Source organism: Hylaeus anthracinus, unplaced genomic scaffold, assembly GCF_026225885.1.
Source record: "Hylaeus anthracinus isolate JK02 unplaced genomic scaffold, UHH_iyHylAnth1.0_haploid 11997, whole genome shotgun sequence".
In the NCBI taxonomy this organism is placed as follows: Eukaryota; Metazoa; Arthropoda; class Insecta; order Hymenoptera; family Colletidae; genus Hylaeus; species Hylaeus anthracinus.
The window spans coordinates 2,045,251-2,062,929 of NW_026534344.1; the positions used below are offsets into that span (position 1 = coordinate 2,045,251).

The following is a 17,679-nucleotide window of genomic DNA, read 5'->3' on the forward strand; positions in this document are numbered from 1 at the left end:
AAAAAAAAAAAAAAAAAAAAAAAAAAAAAAAAAAAAAAAAAAAAAATTATCCGTGCTTACAACGAACCCGCTGTGTAAATTCGTAATTTTTAATCGATGCGTTTTATTTATTAATTATGCATCGAAGGAATCGTGTCACGTGTAGATCGCGTACCGGAAAAACCGTGACACGTATGCCTGAGTATATGTACCGCGTTTGATCGTAAGATTCCGCGAAAAAATCCATGTTTAGTCGGCCTTAAGGACGCTCGTGGTAATTAACATTGACGTTCGGCGATCAGTGCTCCACGGCATGGACGTCGGTACAGGAAGGTGTTCGTTGCTTGAAATTGTCTCACCGATCACTGATGTACGATTGCATGCCGAGAAAATTAATATCGGAATTTTGTAGCTCGATCTTCGAAACGTCTATAAATCATGTCGTCCATACGCGTCGCATGATCTATGCGGTAAATTAAACGCGTATTAGCGAACATGTTAAGCACGAGTTCGTATAAAACATTCTAATGGTACATACGATTGGGAAAAAAACTTGAATGCACTACCTCACGTGTACAGTCGCCGTTAGCGGGAAATAAAAAAAAAACGTAATATTACAGTGACTCATTAACCACTCAACCGGATTTTCATGCATTCTTTTTTTTTTTTTTTTTTTTTTTTTTAATAAAAATGGAATAGAATAGTTTTATACTTATCTCTCCGCGCGCTCGATTGAAGAAACTTTGCGACTTTTATGAAATGTATTTATTTAACACGTTCACGCCGGCGTGCACCACCGGTGGCTCACGCTCGAGTAACTATCAGACGGCGTGTACCACCGCGCCGCCTCATAGCGAGAAATACAAATAGCAGCGCCGACGTAAACGTGTTGATCGTTAAATAAATCGCAACGTGCACGTAGCGCGATATATGTTGGTTTCTTAATAAAAAGAAGGATACGTCCACGGGGTACAGGACGTTCGCGTCGTTCACTTTCGCTGCTCGAGCATTAAAGTCACCCCGGCTACGTGTGCTCGTGCACGCAGAAACGACGATGGATCGTGTCCTATCGGCGTCGAAACGAAAACTTGCAGCATCGAAAGAAAAAACAATGTCGTCAAAAATCCAACGATGAATGCATCGACGAATCCGACACGTTCTTCGGAACGGGTATTAAAACTACATTTCATCGAATGAATGACGATATTCGTTGTGACGTCAAAACACACTTTTCCTTGCTCACTTTTCGAAGATAAAATAAACTTGCGCTTTTGTGCGATATTAAATCGCGTTTGCTTTCGAGGTTGAATAGAATCGGAATATAGCTTTATTTTATGAATTTTTTTGTGCAAAATCAAAGAAAACCCTTTTACACCGACAGAGCATATTTAAATATTTATGAAAGACGTAACAGAAGAAATGAATTTTGTACAAACATCTGACAGCTTCGAAGCGTTTAAGTTATCGCAATATATACACGATACTTTCCGTGTTATTTCTTCATTTTTGTCGCAAGCATATTACACGGACGTTAGAGGAATATCTGGTAGAAAATTATGTAGATCGATAAGCGTAGTAACGCATTTCAGGATTCGCCCGAAATGAAAATTAAAGTAAAATTAAAGAAGATCCTTTTACACTGGCGGAGCATATTTATGAATAAATGTATAAGTGAATTTAAAAAATGCAGAAAACGACGACCTCTTCCAAAGTGTCCAACTGCGTCTAATCTCTTGATGTAAGTCGGGTTGCTCGATATTTGGCTTGGTCACCGAAGTAACCGGATCGCATGGTTGTGCAGTTCATTGAAAGTTTCACGTGCGTCAAAAGGAAAACCTCGGAATGCCATCGATACGTACAAGTTTCATCGAGTGGGAATTCCCATGATACCTTGTACAGGGGGAAGAACGAACGCGCGAGGAATACGTGCACGTCGACGTTGTTTGTGTCCCGGGTTCTGCACGCGTGTTAAAAAATCGAGCAAAGTGGTAAAGTAACAGGACCGTTGGCGATTCGTGGGGTACGTGTGACCTCCAGGGAATTCCTGTATAGAGAGACGGACGGCGCTGCATTGGGCCAGTCTTCCTTAAAGCGTCGCTGATTTTACATGTACTAGCAGTGCGCGTTAAGGACGAGCATCGGACGCGAGAAAGAATAGCGGCACATCCGAGAGACCGACGATAGAAACATAGAACCGGTGGTATTCCGTCGTGACCGATTTTCTTTTCATCCTTCAACTTTCGTTCCGAAGCGACGCGCAGCACCATATACTCGCACACGTGTATCGCAACCGCAACCGAGGGATTGTGACACCTGTCGACGGACAGATCATTTCGCAATGGAAAAAGTGCATTTCGGTTTCCTTTTGAATCGTTTGCGATCCTTTTAGGAAAAACAAAAAAAAAACAGATTCGATGTAACGTAATATTATATAGTAGCCCTGAATTCGCAACGAAATACGTCGATACGATAAACGTTAGAGAAAGATATTACTGTTGAGATACAATATATACTTCCTCGAGGAGATCTTTTTCCTCGATTCCGTAACGAGGAAAGACGTTTCGAAACGTTAAATTTAAGAAGACCGTTCGCTCCGATTAAGGGGTTGACGTCGACGTCGTTGGAGACTCGTTATCGCCTGCGTGTACCATTGGAGCTTGCAGTGGATCGCATCCAAATTTTTAATTCCTGTCTGCTCGAGCATTTTCTCACGGGATCCAGATTAGATAAGGAGAAAACACGTCGCATCTGTTCCCAGCTATTTGAGGATCTATTTGTCCAACGCGTTGCGAGTAGGATGCCCGCACGATTTTCCACGTCGATAACGAATTTTCACCGTGTTTCACGGTCGCACTAGTATAATCGCGAGTTGCGCGAACCGCCGATTCCGTAGACGATTCGTGAACGTGTCGTGAAAATTTTCGATCATCGCGAGAGTTTACCTGTTTTCGCAAGGATGACGTGTAAAAACGTGATATTTCTTCTGCAACTGATACAACTTCCTCTGCTGTTCAGCGGCTGCTTGTCGGGTGAGTGAAAAGTAAAGGAAAAGAAGGAGACGACGAACGCGGCCGGGGATCAAGAGGCCTTTTGATTTCGAAAAAAGTGTCTCTTTCTGAAACTATTAACGTTGTACGCTGAGGTTCGAAAGCGAAACCGGTAGACCGATCTGAGCCGGTCGAGTCGGTGTGCTTTGTTTTCGGACGTTCGGATTCTATCGCCGCGGTGTTCGGATTCTAAACCGAGGATGAGTGAAATTCGTCTACGAATAATTTATCGTCGTTCTTTCTAGAAACGATCATAACTGCGCACAACGATTTCGAATTCGGGACCGTTAACGCAGAGGTAGCCGACGAAGTTGATTGGAGGCAACATCCATGTCGGCGGAACTGCGAGGACGGATCACCGTCCATGGAATGCCATTATCTCTTTAAATTAGAGGGTTATCGTACGATGAGTAAAGCGTGTTACGATTGCCCGCGCAATACCACCGATTGCTTTCGGCCGCACTGCGTTCCAGCCGACGGAATCGAAAGGCTTCTTTTAGTCGTTAATCGCCAAATGCCGGGACCACCTATAGAGGTGAGTACTTAACCGAACGTAATTAACTCCTATCTTTATTCCCCGTCGTTTGCACGCGTGCGAATAACCAATATCTTTGCAAATACTATACAGGGTGGGATAACAACTACTCGTAACAATATGAGCAAATGTTATATACCGAATTACGCGGCACAGGGGGGTGCATATTGCGACACAAACATTTTCTACGTGGGTGAAGGGGTAGAGGAGACTTCAAGGTCGTCTCTATTTTCTTTTTTTTTTTAATGGAATGCTATGTTTTTGCTCGTGTATCGCGATAGAGGATCTTAAAACGAGTTCAACGAGGCCATCGAAGGTTATAAAAAGTAGAGAAAGGCGATTATACTTACGGTTTTGGTAGATCAAAAGGTGCCACGAGGTGATTTCAGTTTTACCTCACGGTCAATTTTTTGGGGTCATTCCAAGGTCAACTCGATTCTTTAGAATGGACACCTCTCTCGCGTCCTCGTTGGTTATCCCTAGATAAGACTAAGAGTAACCACCCTTCGAAAGTCAAGGTATCCGAACGTCGAGCTGAGTCGCGAATAGGGGTGACGCTCATGGCTCCTTTTGCTCTACCAAAATCGTAAGTATAATCATCGCTTTTCTCTGCTTTCTACGATCGTCGATGACCTTGTTCAACTCGTTTTAAGATCCTCTATCACGATACGGCAGCATAAACATAGCATTCCATTAAAGAAAAAAAAAAAAAAAAAAAACAGAGATCACCTTTATATCTCCTTGACGCCTTCACCTGTGCATTTTCATCTACGCATTTTCACCTATGCATCACCTGATCCATTTCTTCCTATCATCGATAGCAGCCTATTCAGGAGTTCTGTTTCTCGCGACTCACTCTGTATATCGTTCGATAGCATTGTATTTCAAGGTATCACTTTTTTTTTTCAATGGAAACAGTAATAAAGCGACGCGGCAATCAACGAGGACGAATACGTCTACAGTTTTGTTAATATAGAATAGATAACCCGCCAAGGACTTTTTGTATTCGTTTCGACGACGTCGTTCCAGCGGAATGGATTTCACTTAGCCGCGTGGTTCGTTGCTAATCACGTACGGTGGTATTATATAATAAATACACCGTAGACAAGAAAATTGTCTTGGGATCGCGGAAATCCTTGAAAGTCTATTTGAATAGAAATCGAGTTGTGCAGGCTCGGCTTTATTAATGAATCCATCCACGGTTGTCGTTCGCAGGTGTGCCAAGGAGACAGGGTAATAGTCGACGTAATAAACTTACTGCATTCTGAGAGCACTACGATGCATTGGCACGGACAACATCACGTTAAAACACCGTACATGGATGGCGTTCCCTACGTGTCTCAATGCCCGATATTGCCAGGATCGAGTTTTCGGTACGATTATATCGCTACAGAAGCAGGCACGCATTTCTGGCATTCGCATCTAGGTGCGGTTTCGAACGATTCGTTGTAACTTGCTGCTAACGGAATAAAGGAAATAAACGAACCATAATCTCTTTAGGTTTTCAACGAGGCGATGGATTATTCGGCCCGTTGATCGTTCGCGTACCTCCGAGTTTAAACTGGCACTATGATCTGTACGACGTCGACGAACATACCATACAGATCTTGGATTGGACTCACAGATTAGGATCCGATACATTTTTGAATCACTATCACGCGGACGGGAGCAACAAGCCGCCTACTATACTTATCAATGGTTTGGGTCGTTTCACGGTTGCACAGGGCGGAAACAACGTCTCGGCTTCGATGCCGATCGCAACGTTTGTCGTTAAACCGGTAAAGTTAAAATTAAGCCTCTCGGTAGTGTTGGGCATAATCGTAATCACAAATTTTCGGGTGTTTCCAGACATAGAAATTTTATACCTCAAAACCGACCTCAATTTCGTGTTCCTCGTCCTCAAGAAACCTGGAAAACGATGATTTCGTCGAAATTAAAAATTAAAAATTTTCAGTTAAAATAATTCATGCCAACAGGCTAGGGCCTGGATAGGGTAACATTTAAAAATTTTTGATCTTTACGAAAACCTGGTTTCCTAAGTTTTTTGGTGTGGTGAACATGAATTTGAAATCGGTTTTCAGATACAAAATTTCTATGTTTGAAAACATTTGAAAATACGATCGTAATCGCAGAAAAATTTGCGATTTTAATCGCAATCGTAATCACAACTCGAAAACATTTGATTACAATCGTAATCGTAATTACGATTACTGCCCCTCAGCGATGCAACTACCAATTCTGTACACCGCGAAAGATTTTCACGTGGTCTTCTCGTTTACAGAATACCAGACACAGATTTAGGCTTATCAACGCCGAGTTTCTTAATTGCCCGGTCGAATTGTCGATCGACGATCACTCTATGTACGTGATTAGTTCGGATGGACGTGACATCGAACCGATCGAAGGTACGCGTCGAGTGATTATAATAGTATAATGGTTTATAATAGTACAGGGTGTCCCAAAAGTCGGGGAGGAGCCGGAAATGGGGGGTAGCTGAGACGATTCTGAACAACAATTTCCTTTGCGAAAATGTCGGATGGGGCTTCGTTAAGGAGATATTAAGAGAAAACCCCGACCAATCAGAGCGCGCGTAGACCGTTGGAGCGGCCGCGGTAGCGAAGGCTACGAGCTAAGCGGTCGCGCTTGTACACGAACAAGTGACTCGACGTGCATCGAAGGACATTGACGCTGCCGCCTAGCGCGTAGCCTTCGCTACCGCGGCCGCTCGAACGGACTACGCGCGCTCTGATTGGTCGGGGTTTTCTCTTAATATTTCCTTAACAAAGCCTCCGACAACATGTTTGCAAAGGAAATTGTTGTTCAGAATCGTCTCAGCTACCCCCCATTTCCGGCTCCTCCCCGACTTTTGGGACACCCTGTATATTCAAATTTACGTCGACGAACGATATTTGTCGCAACGATAACGGTAACGACGATGATTCTTACAGTGGATTCTTTGGTGAGCTACGCCGGTGAAAGATTCGACTTCGTCGTTGACACGAATCGTACCGTGGCCAACTATTGGATTCGTTTTCGAGGATTGATGGATTGCGACGAAAGATTCACCAAAGCTTATCAAGTGGCTATACTGCGATACGAAGGTGCGATCGAGCAAGATCCCGAAGGTGAAGTCACGTACGAACGCGAATCGAACGATACTCTGGGTCTGGTATGTTTATAATTCGCTATTATAATGTATACGGGTGTGTACGGGTTCGACGATAAGTAACGATACGTGTATCACAATTTCAGCAATTGAACGCTCTGAACGAAGGTACCGAGACGAATAGGAGCGTCAGCATACCTTTGTTGAAAGCTATGGACGAGAACGACGAGTCCAATACCTTGGAGCCCGATTACCAATTCTATGTGTCTTACGATTTTTACAAGAAAGACAATCCTCATTTTCATCGCAGTAGACTGTACGGATTCAATCAAGGTACCGTTACCATTTATCGCGAACGAGTCGGAGCGAATAAATATTTCATCAAGTCGGATATAATCATTCCTTTGGTTTCTATTAGTTTCTAACACACCGCTAAAATGTTTCCAGTTATGAGTACAAAGCGAGTTCTCACGCCGCAATTGAATCATATTTCTATGAAGTTACCGTCTATACCTCTGCTCTCTCAAAGAGATTCCATTGATCAAAGTGGATTTTGCAACGAGAGTACCGTTCAGGGATGCAAGGAAGATTACTGTGCCTGTACTCACGTCCTTCAAGTGAGACTTGGCAGCGTAGTCGAACTAGTTTTAGTAGACGAAGGTTAGCGTTCGGCATTCGACTTGCCATACGTGTCACGCGTGACCCGTTCTTTTAATTTTCATTCCTTTTTAATACTATTTACGATGTTCCTTAGGCTTTGCTTACGACGCGAACCATCCGTTTCACCTTCACGGTTATCAGTTTCGCGTTATCGCGATGGCGAGAGTCGGTAAAAATGTTATGGCTGAGGACGTAAAGAAATTGGATAAAGAAGGGTTGATACGCAGAAACTTGGACCACGCTCCGCTGAAGGACACCGTAACGGTACCAGACGGTGGTTACACAATCATACGCTTTCATGCTAATAATCCAGGTATGTTTGACCTGAAAATAAAATAAAATTTTTCAGGAATTTTCCGTAAGCATTCGTTGCTTTTATACAGGGTGTCCCAAAAGTCGGGGAGGAGCTGGAAATGTGGGGTAGCTGAAATGATTCTGAACAACAATTTCCTTTGCAAAAATGTCGGATGGGGCTTCGTTAAGGAGATATTAAGAGAAAACCCCGACCAATCAGAGCGCGCGTATGTCGTTGGAGCGGCCGTGGTAGCGAATGAGCGCGGCCGCCTGGCGCGTAGTCTACGCTCAACCGGCATACTCGCGCTCTGATTGGTCGGGGTTTTCTCTTAATATCTCTAACGAAGCCCCATCCGACATTTTTGCAAAGGAAATTGTTGTTCAGAATCGTCTCAGCTACCCCCCATTTCCGACTCCTCCCCGAGTTTTGGGACACCCTGTAATCTACGATATTAGACCTTATATTTTCGGAATTATTTACGTTACGCTTTTTCTCCAGGTTACTGGTTGTTTCACTGTCACATTGAATTTCACGCCGAAGTTGGAATGTCGTTAATCTTCAAAGTTGGCGAGCATAAAGATATGCTACCGGTACCGCGTAATTACCCTACCTGCGGTGATTGGCAGCCCGAGAACGCGCCCTCGAAAGAAAGCGACGCGAGCGTTTCATCGAATGTTACGAAAAGTAACGCGATAGAGACCTCGAATATTACGACGAACGAAATTACGGAAGACAGTGCTAGACAACTCGTCAAATTAATGAACCAAGTCCTAAGAACGCTGCGAGTTTCGTCCTCGACGCATACCTCGATCGTTTCGTACTTTCTGCTTGGTTTCTGTGCTTTCGTTACCGTCGTTTAACGACCCGTGGTAAACAGATCAATTGTTCGTTATTTATTCATAGTTTCGATATAGCCAACCAAAAAATATACGCAAGATTAAGATAAATTGTCGAGTCGATATTTAGATACAACTAATTATGTTCGATTCGGCTTGAAAAAATATTACGTTGTTCTAAATAAAAGCAAACTAACGTCAGGGTCTAGGTATTGCCGTAATTTTACCAGTGAAGTTGAAATTTCTACAAAAAAAAAAAAGAAGAAAAACAAATACAATAGGTATTTGCATTTTAATCCAATTCCAGTTTATTTTATTTTAGTTAGGTGAGTAACTCCTGTACTGTGATATCGCTATTATAATAAGTTTTATCCGTTAAGAACATGTTGCAATTGTGTGTGCAACAATTTTTTATTTTGTATTACGACAAAGAATGCATTAACGTATGTGCTGGATACAATAAGTGCAATATGTTTATAAGAATGAATGGTAGATAGAACTTTAAAAGTTATTTCATTTCATAGATAATTATAAAATTTCGTATGAAACGATTCGTGAATCAGTATATCGCAATATATCGACGAATAATCTTTTTATCTTAACACATTGAGAGTCAAGATGACAATGTCGAGGATTATCTAAAACGTTTCTGTGATCTTTAGCATGAATGAAATTATTCCGTATTCAACGTGTTAATCATAAGGACACTGTAAACGTTGCATTAATTAGATGTAAGTAAAGATAATCGTGTTTGACGAACAATCGCTCGGATTGCTAATTTTTATTCGTATCGTCCGATCGAAAAGTGGAAGGATGGAATCTTGCAAGGATAGCCAGGATTACTAAAACTACATTTTATGTACAGTGCACGTATTGCAATAATCACATTTTTATACAGATGTAAAAGTTATGTTTCATTAATTTTCAATGAACAAAAATTATACTATTAAACATTGGTACACATTTCTTGAGGACTGGAGGATGGAACAATCGCGTAACAAATTTCTTTCTGCATCGGTCGTTGCAGAGGATGCGCCAGCAACTTAGCCATACTGTCGTGTACTTTTGCAGCATTCCTTCCTACTTCTAGTATATATGAACAGTTTGCCGTATCTAACGTCGCTAGTTCCGCGTAAATTTCTTCGCACAAATTTTCGGAAGACGGTGGCTCGTGTATGTATAACACATCAATAAAAAAATATGGATTTTCTGTAAGACTTTCCAGATATTGTTTACCAGTGTGAAATTTTGGGATGCTATATGATCTGGAGTATATTAAAATTACTCTGGTGAGAAATGGTGGAACCATTTCTTCGTTACCATGTTTCTTTGGTGGCACGAATAACCTGGAGTGTATTTGTTCAAACATCTGTCCTAAGTCGTAAGACTTTTGATCGTCTTCCAAGATATCTTCGTTGATCATATCCATGCAATTGATAATGCACTTAGTATTGTTGGTAAAATCACAAATCCAACGAGCACCTTGAGAATTTAGAATCGTTACTGCATATTCGTGGCTGCGTTGAAGGGTTGATTTTATACAGACAAAACTTTCCACTACCCGTTTAATCATAAACAGAGGCATGTACTTAGCTCCTGTAGTGAGTTGGAAAGGAGTGCAATTCTTCTCTCTTATAGTGTCTATTACAAACAAAATTTTCTCAGGCAAATTTATTCCTGGTAGCTTTCGTACCAATACACCATTTTCATCCGAGTGATTCGGAAGGAAACACGATACGTTATTGGCATTGCTTGACTTTAGTCTTCTCTCTTGTTCGGAATTACTAAATATCGGTTCGATTGTAGTTGCTGATTTAAATCTATGCGATATTTGGTCCTCATCTTCCGTATCTTGTGGATCCAAGGTATCCTTCTCTTTCGACTCTAACATCACCGAAGAAACGTTGCTATGTTTGGTAAAGTGTTTGGATTCGAATCAACTTTGACAGAACAATTAGTACGACGTTAAGTGAAACGCACTCTTAACCATACTTTGAAGAAACGTTGATTTCTCATGTGCGCATGTCAGATCACTGTTGATTTCTGACGCCATATTTGTGTAAATTTCTTTTGGTATTTACAGATTTTTGAGAATTTTCATTTGTTCCGGCATCTTTCAAATCGTCCTAAGAGAATCGCAAGCAAAGATAATTGTTATAACTATAAATATAACTATTATATTTTGTTCAGAGAGAACAAGGTACACAATGGTACACAAAACCACGTGACTTGTGACATTAGTGTGACAGTGGCGCCGTTTATGTTCTATCCCACCGACACACCGACACGAGGAGGTGTTGATTGTTTCATTTTATTCTACACTCCGTCTAAACTGTAGCTTTGTTATTTTTTTTTCCTTTCCAAGAATTTCTTGTTCGCATAAACAAACGATACACATTTGGATGTTTGGAAATTAGTGAATTAACAACATTGGGTGACATTGAATTCGAGTACCAGGGAAAAATGCTCGCTTTGAAAGATTACGGTAGTAGCGACGATTGCAGCGAGGCGGAAAGTGACAATGAAAATGAAAAAAGTGAGGTTAATCGTAATTTGGACGCAAACGATGTTTCTGCCGTTGATTCTGTGCCTGTGGGAAACTTAACTACGTCCGTTATCACGCAGATTTGCTCTGCGCCCGAAGTGGTACCAACGGTAAATAAATGTTAATACACTCTTCGATATTATCACCTACTTCGATGAGTCGCATTCAAATTTTATAGATTATTTAAATAATTCACATACATTTTCGTAACAGTTGTGACGTAATGATTAACGTTCGATTCAACCGATATATCATAGGGAACTGAATTATGCGTAAGGCATATAGATTCAACCATGGACGAAGTCATGCACAATCCAAAGTTTGAAGAGCTCTTTGCTCCAGATATTGGACCAGAGAATCCTTTTAAAACACAGCAGCAACGTGCTGCGAAAAACATGCTATCCGGATATGTAGAAAAAGCACACATAAGTGAATTTCAATTTGAAAATCAAAGAAGGACTTTTGCCAGTTATGGTATGTATAAGTCATGAAATATGTTTAACTTAATTTACATGAAATTATGATGCATTTGCGTAAATAAATATGCTTGTTGTAGGGTATGCATTGGATCCAACTGTGGATGGTAGTGCAGATGAAGGTAGAACGATTATCGGAGCGAAAGAAGCAGCAGAAGAATGTGGTGCCAAAACTGTGTTTGAAAGTACAGTGCTAAGGCCTTTGGATAAAAGAAAGCGATGTAGAAACAATGATGCCGCAGATATAGAAGGGTTTTTAGGTCCATGGGGTGGATATGTTGATGAAAAACGAGTTATAAAACCAACGGATGAGGAAGCTGCTGAACTTGAGGAGATATTAGCCAAAAGAAACAGAAGAGGAAAACCAACAGAAGAAAAACCTCTCGAAGAGAAAACAGTATTGCATAGTATGTTGATTAAAACAGATTTTTTTGCATTTAAATTTTGCATGAACTATTTAACGATGACGTTTATTTTCTAGTCAAGGACAGCGTGGATTATCAAGGAAGATCGTTTTTACACGCGCCTCAAGATGTTGGAGTAAATTTACGATCCGAGTCACCACCTGATAGATGTTTCTTACCCAAAGCACAAATTCATACTTGGGAGGGTCATACTAAGGGTATTTCTCAGATTAGATGGTATCCACGTACGGCACATTTATTACTCTCCTGCGGTATGGATTGCAGAGTTAAGGTGTGTGTCTGTGTGCATTTAGGAATTTTTACACGAGGAACAATACTAACAATGACTATAATTTTTTAATTATAATATTTGGGATACAGTTATGGGAAGTTTATAAAGAGAGGAGATGTATTCGAACCTATTACGGCCATCGTCAAGCTGTTAGGGATATAAGCTTTGATAACGATGGAAAAAGATTTTTGTCGGCGGGATACGATCGTTACGTGAAGTTATGGGACACGGAAACTGGTGCCTGCATAAGTCGATTTACAAGTAGAAAAATTCCATATTGCGTGAAATTTAATCCGGATCCGGACAAGCAACATCTGTTTGTGGCAGGCACTAGTGACAAAAAGATTATTTGCGTAAGTTATAAACGTATTATACGTTCGATTTCATTAAAAAAAAATTTACAAATTTTGATTTCTACGACGAATAATAATTATACGTGCGTTACAGTGGGATGTTCGTTCCGGCGAAGTAACGCAAGAGTATGACAGGCATTTGGGAGCAGTGAATACGATAACGTTCGTAGATGAGAATCGACGATTCGTAACGACTTCGGACGATAAAAGTCTACGAGTTTGGGAATGGTAAACCCTTATTTTTTCAATTGCGAAATTTCAATTATAAGGTTGGGAAATTTTCTACAATCATCCGTTTTTCGTACAGGGATATACCAGTCGACATGAAGTACATAGCCGACCCTTCTATGCATTCTATGCCAGCCGTTACGCCTTCGCCAAATCAAAAGTGGCTCGCATGTCAAAGTATGGACAATAAAATTGTTATATTCTCAGCATTGAATAGATTTAAAATGAACCGTAAAAAAACATTCACGGGTCATATGGTTGCTGGTTATGCGTGCGGCTTAGATTTTTCACCCGATATGAGGTAAGATAATTAATTTTATCTTGTAAATTTATTTATGTAATGCCGGGTGCAACTTATACGTCCATTTCTTCTTTAAAGTTATCTCGTATCGGGAGACGCGGACGGCAAATGTTACATCTGGGATTGGAAGACGACAAAGTTGTACAAAAAGTGGAAAGCCCACGACGGTGTGTGTATCGATGTATTGTGGCATCCGCACGAGCCTTCGAGGCTCGCAACGGCTGGTTGGGATGGAAAAATAAAGTATTGGGACTGAAAGAGTCGATGGTTGCATTTTTACAAAACTGTGTACTTGTATTTTATATAATATATATGTATATAGATTTATTTCACGTGCATACTTTTAATCTTGTCACGAAAAATAAAAAGAAATAAGATCATAGAAATTTGTCGTCTTGTCGATTTATTTTATAAACTAATTTCAACCCGGATCGAAGCTGCGTGCGTTATTAAACACATTCTATCGTATCGTATGAAATGCGATAGTTGTGCGACGGGTAGCAAGAACAACCCTGAACCATCATCACATGTTGACTAGAAAATCAATAGCAAACGAGTCACGATGTCTGCCAGTTTCGTTGCGTGCGTCGTTGTGAATTTAATGTTTTTCGTTTTTATACCAAATATCTATAGGATTTAATCGCCGAATTAGCGAATATTTATTTAACAACATGTTTTCTTTATAAATTTCTTAAATTCCCACGCGACAAAACGAAAGTGCAAATGTCCCGAGACTGTGAATGGTAATTCATTACGAATTGTCGCTAAATGGAAAGGTGATACGTCTGCTTGTTTGGGTGTGTACATTTGTCACCTCCTCGAATTAATTATGCGACCGTAAATTTGTCTCGAACGTTTACACCGTTCCGTAAACAAATAAATAATATCGTATAACCGTAACAGAATCAACGTAAAAATGGACGGTCCTGGGTTAGGATACTCGTACCACCTTCCATCCGCAGGATGGAATCTCAAAGTTAGGAACGTTCTTTCGCAGTTCAGCGATCTCTTCAGCGAGTTTAACAAATACATCGCGCCTGCTTATCATCATGACCGATGCGAAAGGTATACGACGTTGAATGGTAACTTGACGTATTTGCATGGACGATAGTATTAATTTTCTTCGTTCCATAGGTCGGTACAGATGCGATTATATTCTATGCATAAAAGGGAATTCGTTATGGTCTTTGTTGCTTTCTTCGCATGTTTTGGATTAGCGGTATTTATTGGACTCGCAGGTAAAGTCGTACCATAACGCCACTTGCATCGAATAGCAATTCGATACTAGAAAAGGTTTCTTTACGTAGGTCCTCCTATCACTTCTACGAGCGAACAGAGAGCTCATTTAAACGGCAGCGAAGTGGCTACCGGTCCTTTTATCATGAAGACTCCTCTGCTGTCCGCGTACAGTCAACAATTGTGGGTCATCGGAAAATTATTGACATCCAATAACGATGGTATCACGGACGCGAAGAAACAATTTTGTAAATTTATAGGTAAGACGGGAGGTGTAACGGTTATTTAAATTTTCCAGACGAAAGATACGACAAAAGCTTTCAAATTAGCATCTCCATAGACGGTATCACCACCGAACGTAAGCTAATGCCAGTACTGTCGTCCGAAACTGGACACAACAGGTAAGTTGGAGCGATTTCGTTTTGCAACGATTTAGAATTAAAATCTAGTCGAATCGTTGTTGTTGATACGGCCGTTTGTTATCGTAGAACCAGACGTTTGAAATGCGAAAGGCAAACGTGCGAGGAACTCGTAGTTGCTCACCTAGGATTCCTCGATTATAGTTACTACATAATTACTGTTCGTTTCCACGGGCTCGAGAGCTTTCACCAGCGCTATAACATACGCGAACTTACATTCTACGTCAGTAAGCACTACACGAAAATAATAAAACATATCGCGTAATGGTAATTTCTGTATCGTCGACGATCCCGCTTTACGATGTCTTTGTTTGTTCGCAGTTCAAGAACTACAACCCAGCGTTCACGGAGTTCGAGATTTGGTTTCGTTTTATCTTCCTACTGACCGCGTTTGGAGTTATGGTAAAGGGTAGCTGTGTCTCGTACCTCGCTCCGTGACAAGCGAAATATACTGTATAAGCTGTGTTCATTTTTAGTGCTGGTTTGGACATTCTCTCCGAAAATATCCATTGCACGACTGGTCGATAGAACAAAAATGGATTTCGATACTCCTGCCTTTATTGATTTTGTACAATAGTAAGACAATCGATGATCGATTCTCGACGTTATCCGTTGCTTTCTAAATACTCTTTCTAAATACTAAATTTCTTCCGTCTTTGCAGATCCATTGTTTCCAATGACGTTTTTGGTAAATTCATGGGTACCTGGTATGGTCGATGCAATTTTGCAAACAACGTTTCTCTGTGCAGTCCTCATGTTTTGGTTGTGCGTTTACCACGGTCTCCGACAGGTATGATCTCTTTCAATGTCGTACGCTATCGCATAAAGTAACGTCACGATGTTACGTGTAATTAAATAATTATGGATCGTGTTAATTTCGATAGAACGAGAGACGCCTTATCACCTTCTACTTACCCAAAGTTCTGGTAGTGGGTCTGTTATGGTGTTCGGCCCTTATTCTAGCAACGTGGCTTCGTTGCACGGAATTGGAAGATCCAACTTACAACTACGTACTCGATACGTCGAATTATTTTGTAAGTTATCGAGAAGCTCGGTCACATTCGACGCCGTAACATTTTTAACGAATAATAAACGTGCGATACGATTGCAGGGTTTCAAAGTGTTTTTCTTCACGGTAGGAGTTTTTTACATCGCGTATCTGCTTCTCCTGATACTAAGAGCGTACAGCGAATTACGATCGATGCCATACTTTGGTACGATAGACATACCTATTAACACGGTACTGAACGATAACGTTATACTCGACTGTGTACGTTTTTTTTACAGATCTTCGTTTACGTTTCCTGACGTTGCTCGCCGGTGTCGTTTCGTCGGTTTGCGGTTGCGTGACGGCACGACAATTCGGAGCCGGTATTTTCGAAGACAGTTTTGCTTCTCGCCTTACGACTTATTATCGTTCTTCGGCTCAATTTATGGCGTTGTACGGTCTTTTGAATTTTTACTTGTACACGATGGCTTACGTGTACGCACCTGCCCATCAACAAGTTTACGGTCAACGTAAGTGTTTGCAGAGAAAGAAATCACATTTTGCGTATTTTATATGTTTGCTTAATGGATCTTAGATTCGTCGATAACGAAGGATAATCCTGCATTCTCAATGATCAATGACTCCGACGAGGACGTCATTTATGGGTCGGACGAAGAAGTTACGTGTGGATCAGACGAGGACAGCCGACGGCCGTTAACTCGTGCGCCATGAACAGCAATTACTAGACATGCCGAACAAAGAATGAAACGTTTTTCGAATGAAAGATGTGGTATGAAAATGGCGCGTAAGATAAACGATATCGATACGAAAAATTTGTTACGAGTGAAACTGAGCGAAACCTAGTTCGCTATTTGTGTACATCTGTGTTTGTACATACATATGGTGTAAAAAAGCAAAAAGAAGAAACATGATATTCCAGGTCGATAAATGCAAAAAAAAAATGGATACAACATACCGTATATCATTTGCATACTCTGTTTGAAGTAATTCACGTAAAACAGTTGCTCTTCGTGTATCGTATACTTTATACGTTTTCATGACTCTCGGCTTGCAGCGCAAAACGAAGTCAGAATTATGAAATATCTACTATTTGAAATACTTTATCCCAATGTTTACGAGACTAACCACTTTTTATGTATTACGAAAGGTAATTGTAAACATACACCGAATAACGAACAACTACTTTACTACACGGTGTCCCAAAAATGTTGGAAGACGTTGAAAGGGGTGGTTCGGGGGGTGATTTGAAAAAACTTTTTCCTTAGCGAAAATGTTGTCCGAGGCTTCGTTAAAGAGATATTAACCAAAAACCCCGACCAATCAGAGCGCGCGTATACCGATGCAGCGGCCGCGTTCATACGCTATCGCGAGCGCTCCACCGGCATTCTCGCGCTCTGATTGGTCAGTGTTTTCCGTTAATATCTTCTCAACGAAGCCTCGGACAACATTTTTGGTAAGGAAAAAGTTGCTTCAAATCACCTCCCGAACCATCCCTTTCAAGCTGTTACAACATTTTTGGGACACCCTGTATATTAGGTAATTTTGCAAAATAGCGATGGACTTGATCGATTTCAACGGCTTTTAAAGTATGTTGAAAAGGGTAGGTTATAATATTTGTCGTTCGTTCTTTCGTTTTCGACTTGTTGCATCGGAAACCCAGGTTTTGGAGGTGCCACGGTAAGAACCACGAACACGTAAATGGTAAATAATTTTTTCTTGAGAACGTACTTCCAACACACTTCAAGACCGTTGAAATCATTGATATCGTTATATTGTACATGATTACCTTATTTTGTTATACTTTTATCATGTATCGTTTAAACTTACCCAATCCCAATGTACACGTTCCATTGCTAATTACGATGTAAAAATCGAATACATTTTGTCGTTACGATTTAATGGTTATACAATTTATTTTATAGAAATCCAGCAATTCTAAAACGTCGACACTCGTCAAT

At 40.8% G+C, this 17,679-nt stretch overlaps 4 protein-coding genes across 5 annotated transcripts; 3 read left to right on the forward strand and 1 right to left on the reverse strand.

The window, feature by feature from the left end:
- Positions 1 to 2,542: 2,542 nt before the first annotated feature.
- On the forward strand, positions 2,543 to 8,485 carry LOC128889729 (uncharacterized). The gene is made up of 10 exons (XM_054147640.1): positions 2,543 to 3,008; positions 3,272 to 3,561; positions 4,777 to 4,987; positions 5,062 to 5,339; positions 5,843 to 5,966; positions 6,510 to 6,730; positions 6,814 to 7,000; positions 7,115 to 7,327; positions 7,422 to 7,640; positions 8,121 to 8,485. Exons 1-10 carry the CDS (start codon positions 2,936 to 2,938, stop codon positions 8,480 to 8,482), a joined length of 2,178 nt encoding a protein of 725 aa, XP_054003615.1. The 5' UTR covers positions 2,543 to 2,935; the 3' UTR covers positions 8,483 to 8,485.
- Positions 8,486 to 9,194: 709 nt separating this feature from the next.
- Positions 9,195 to 10,576, reverse strand: LOC128889733 (BRISC and BRCA1-A complex member 1-like). Its single transcript, XM_054147646.1, has one exon. It carries the CDS (start codon positions 10,347 to 10,349, stop codon positions 9,405 to 9,407), a length of 945 nt encoding a protein of 314 aa, XP_054003621.1. The 5' UTR covers positions 10,350 to 10,576; the 3' UTR covers positions 9,195 to 9,404.
- Positions 10,577 to 10,779: 203 nt separating this feature from the next.
- Positions 10,780 to 13,443, forward strand: LOC128889730 (pre-mRNA-processing factor 17). Of its 2 annotated transcripts, none has more exons than XM_054147641.1 (8): positions 10,780 to 11,113; positions 11,261 to 11,477; positions 11,560 to 11,886; positions 11,961 to 12,175; positions 12,265 to 12,528; positions 12,623 to 12,756; positions 12,836 to 13,057; positions 13,136 to 13,443. In XM_054147641.1, the coding sequence occupies exons 1-8, from the start codon at positions 10,922 to 10,924 to the stop codon at positions 13,311 to 13,313; spliced, it is 1,749 nt and encodes a 582-aa protein (XP_054003616.1). In that variant the 5' UTR covers positions 10,780 to 10,921; the 3' UTR covers positions 13,314 to 13,443. The 2 variants fall into 2 exon arrangements, with proteins under 2 accessions (XP_054003616.1, XP_054003617.1); XM_054147642.1 differs by having other exon boundaries at positions 10,974 to 11,113; positions 11,217 to 11,477.
- Positions 13,444 to 13,575: 132 nt separating this feature from the next.
- On the forward strand, positions 13,576 to 17,617 carry LOC128889731 (transmembrane protein 181). The gene is made up of 13 exons (XM_054147643.1): positions 13,576 to 13,854; positions 13,961 to 14,122; positions 14,192 to 14,295; positions 14,365 to 14,514; positions 14,592 to 14,694; positions 14,782 to 14,935; positions 15,034 to 15,114; positions 15,189 to 15,288; positions 15,375 to 15,502; positions 15,597 to 15,746; positions 15,824 to 15,926; positions 16,000 to 16,230; positions 16,296 to 17,617. Exons 2-13 carry the CDS (start codon positions 13,974 to 13,976, stop codon positions 16,430 to 16,432), a joined length of 1,590 nt encoding a protein of 529 aa, XP_054003618.1. The 5' UTR covers positions 13,576 to 13,854; positions 13,961 to 13,973; the 3' UTR covers positions 16,433 to 17,617.
- Positions 17,618 to 17,679: the final 62 nt, after the last annotated feature.

Coding starts and splice junctions, on each gene's coding strand:
- LOC128889729 (XM_054147640.1), top strand. CDS start 2,936: ATGACGTGTAAAAACGTGATATTTCTTCTGCAACTGATACAACTTCCT. Junction 5,340..5,842: donor CAACGTTTGTCGTTAAACCG/GTAAAGTTAAAA, acceptor TCTCGTTTACAG/AATACCAGACACAGATTTAG. Junction 7,641..8,120: donor CTTTCATGCTAATAATCCAG/GTATGTTTGACC, acceptor CTTTTTCTCCAG/GTTACTGGTTGTTTCACTGT.
- LOC128889733 (XM_054147646.1), bottom strand. CDS start 10,349: ATGTTAGAGTCGAAAGAGAAGGATACCTTGGATCCACAAGATACGGAA.
- LOC128889730 (XM_054147641.1), top strand. CDS start 10,922: ATGCTCGCTTTGAAAGATTACGGTAGTAGCGACGATTGCAGCGAGGCG. Junction 11,478..11,559: donor AAGGACTTTTGCCAGTTATG/GTATGTATAAGT, acceptor TGCTTGTTGTAG/GGTATGCATTGGATCCAACT. Junction 12,757..12,835: donor AGTCTACGAGTTTGGGAATG/GTAAACCCTTAT, acceptor TTTTTCGTACAG/GGATATACCAGTCGACATGA.
- LOC128889731 (XM_054147643.1), top strand. CDS start 13,974: ATGGACGGTCCTGGGTTAGGATACTCGTACCACCTTCCATCCGCAGGA. Junction 14,123..14,191: donor CATCATGACCGATGCGAAAG/GTATACGACGTT, acceptor TTCGTTCCATAG/GTCGGTACAGATGCGATTAT. Junction 14,296..14,364: donor GGTATTTATTGGACTCGCAG/GTAAAGTCGTAC, acceptor TTCTTTACGTAG/GTCCTCCTATCACTTCTACG.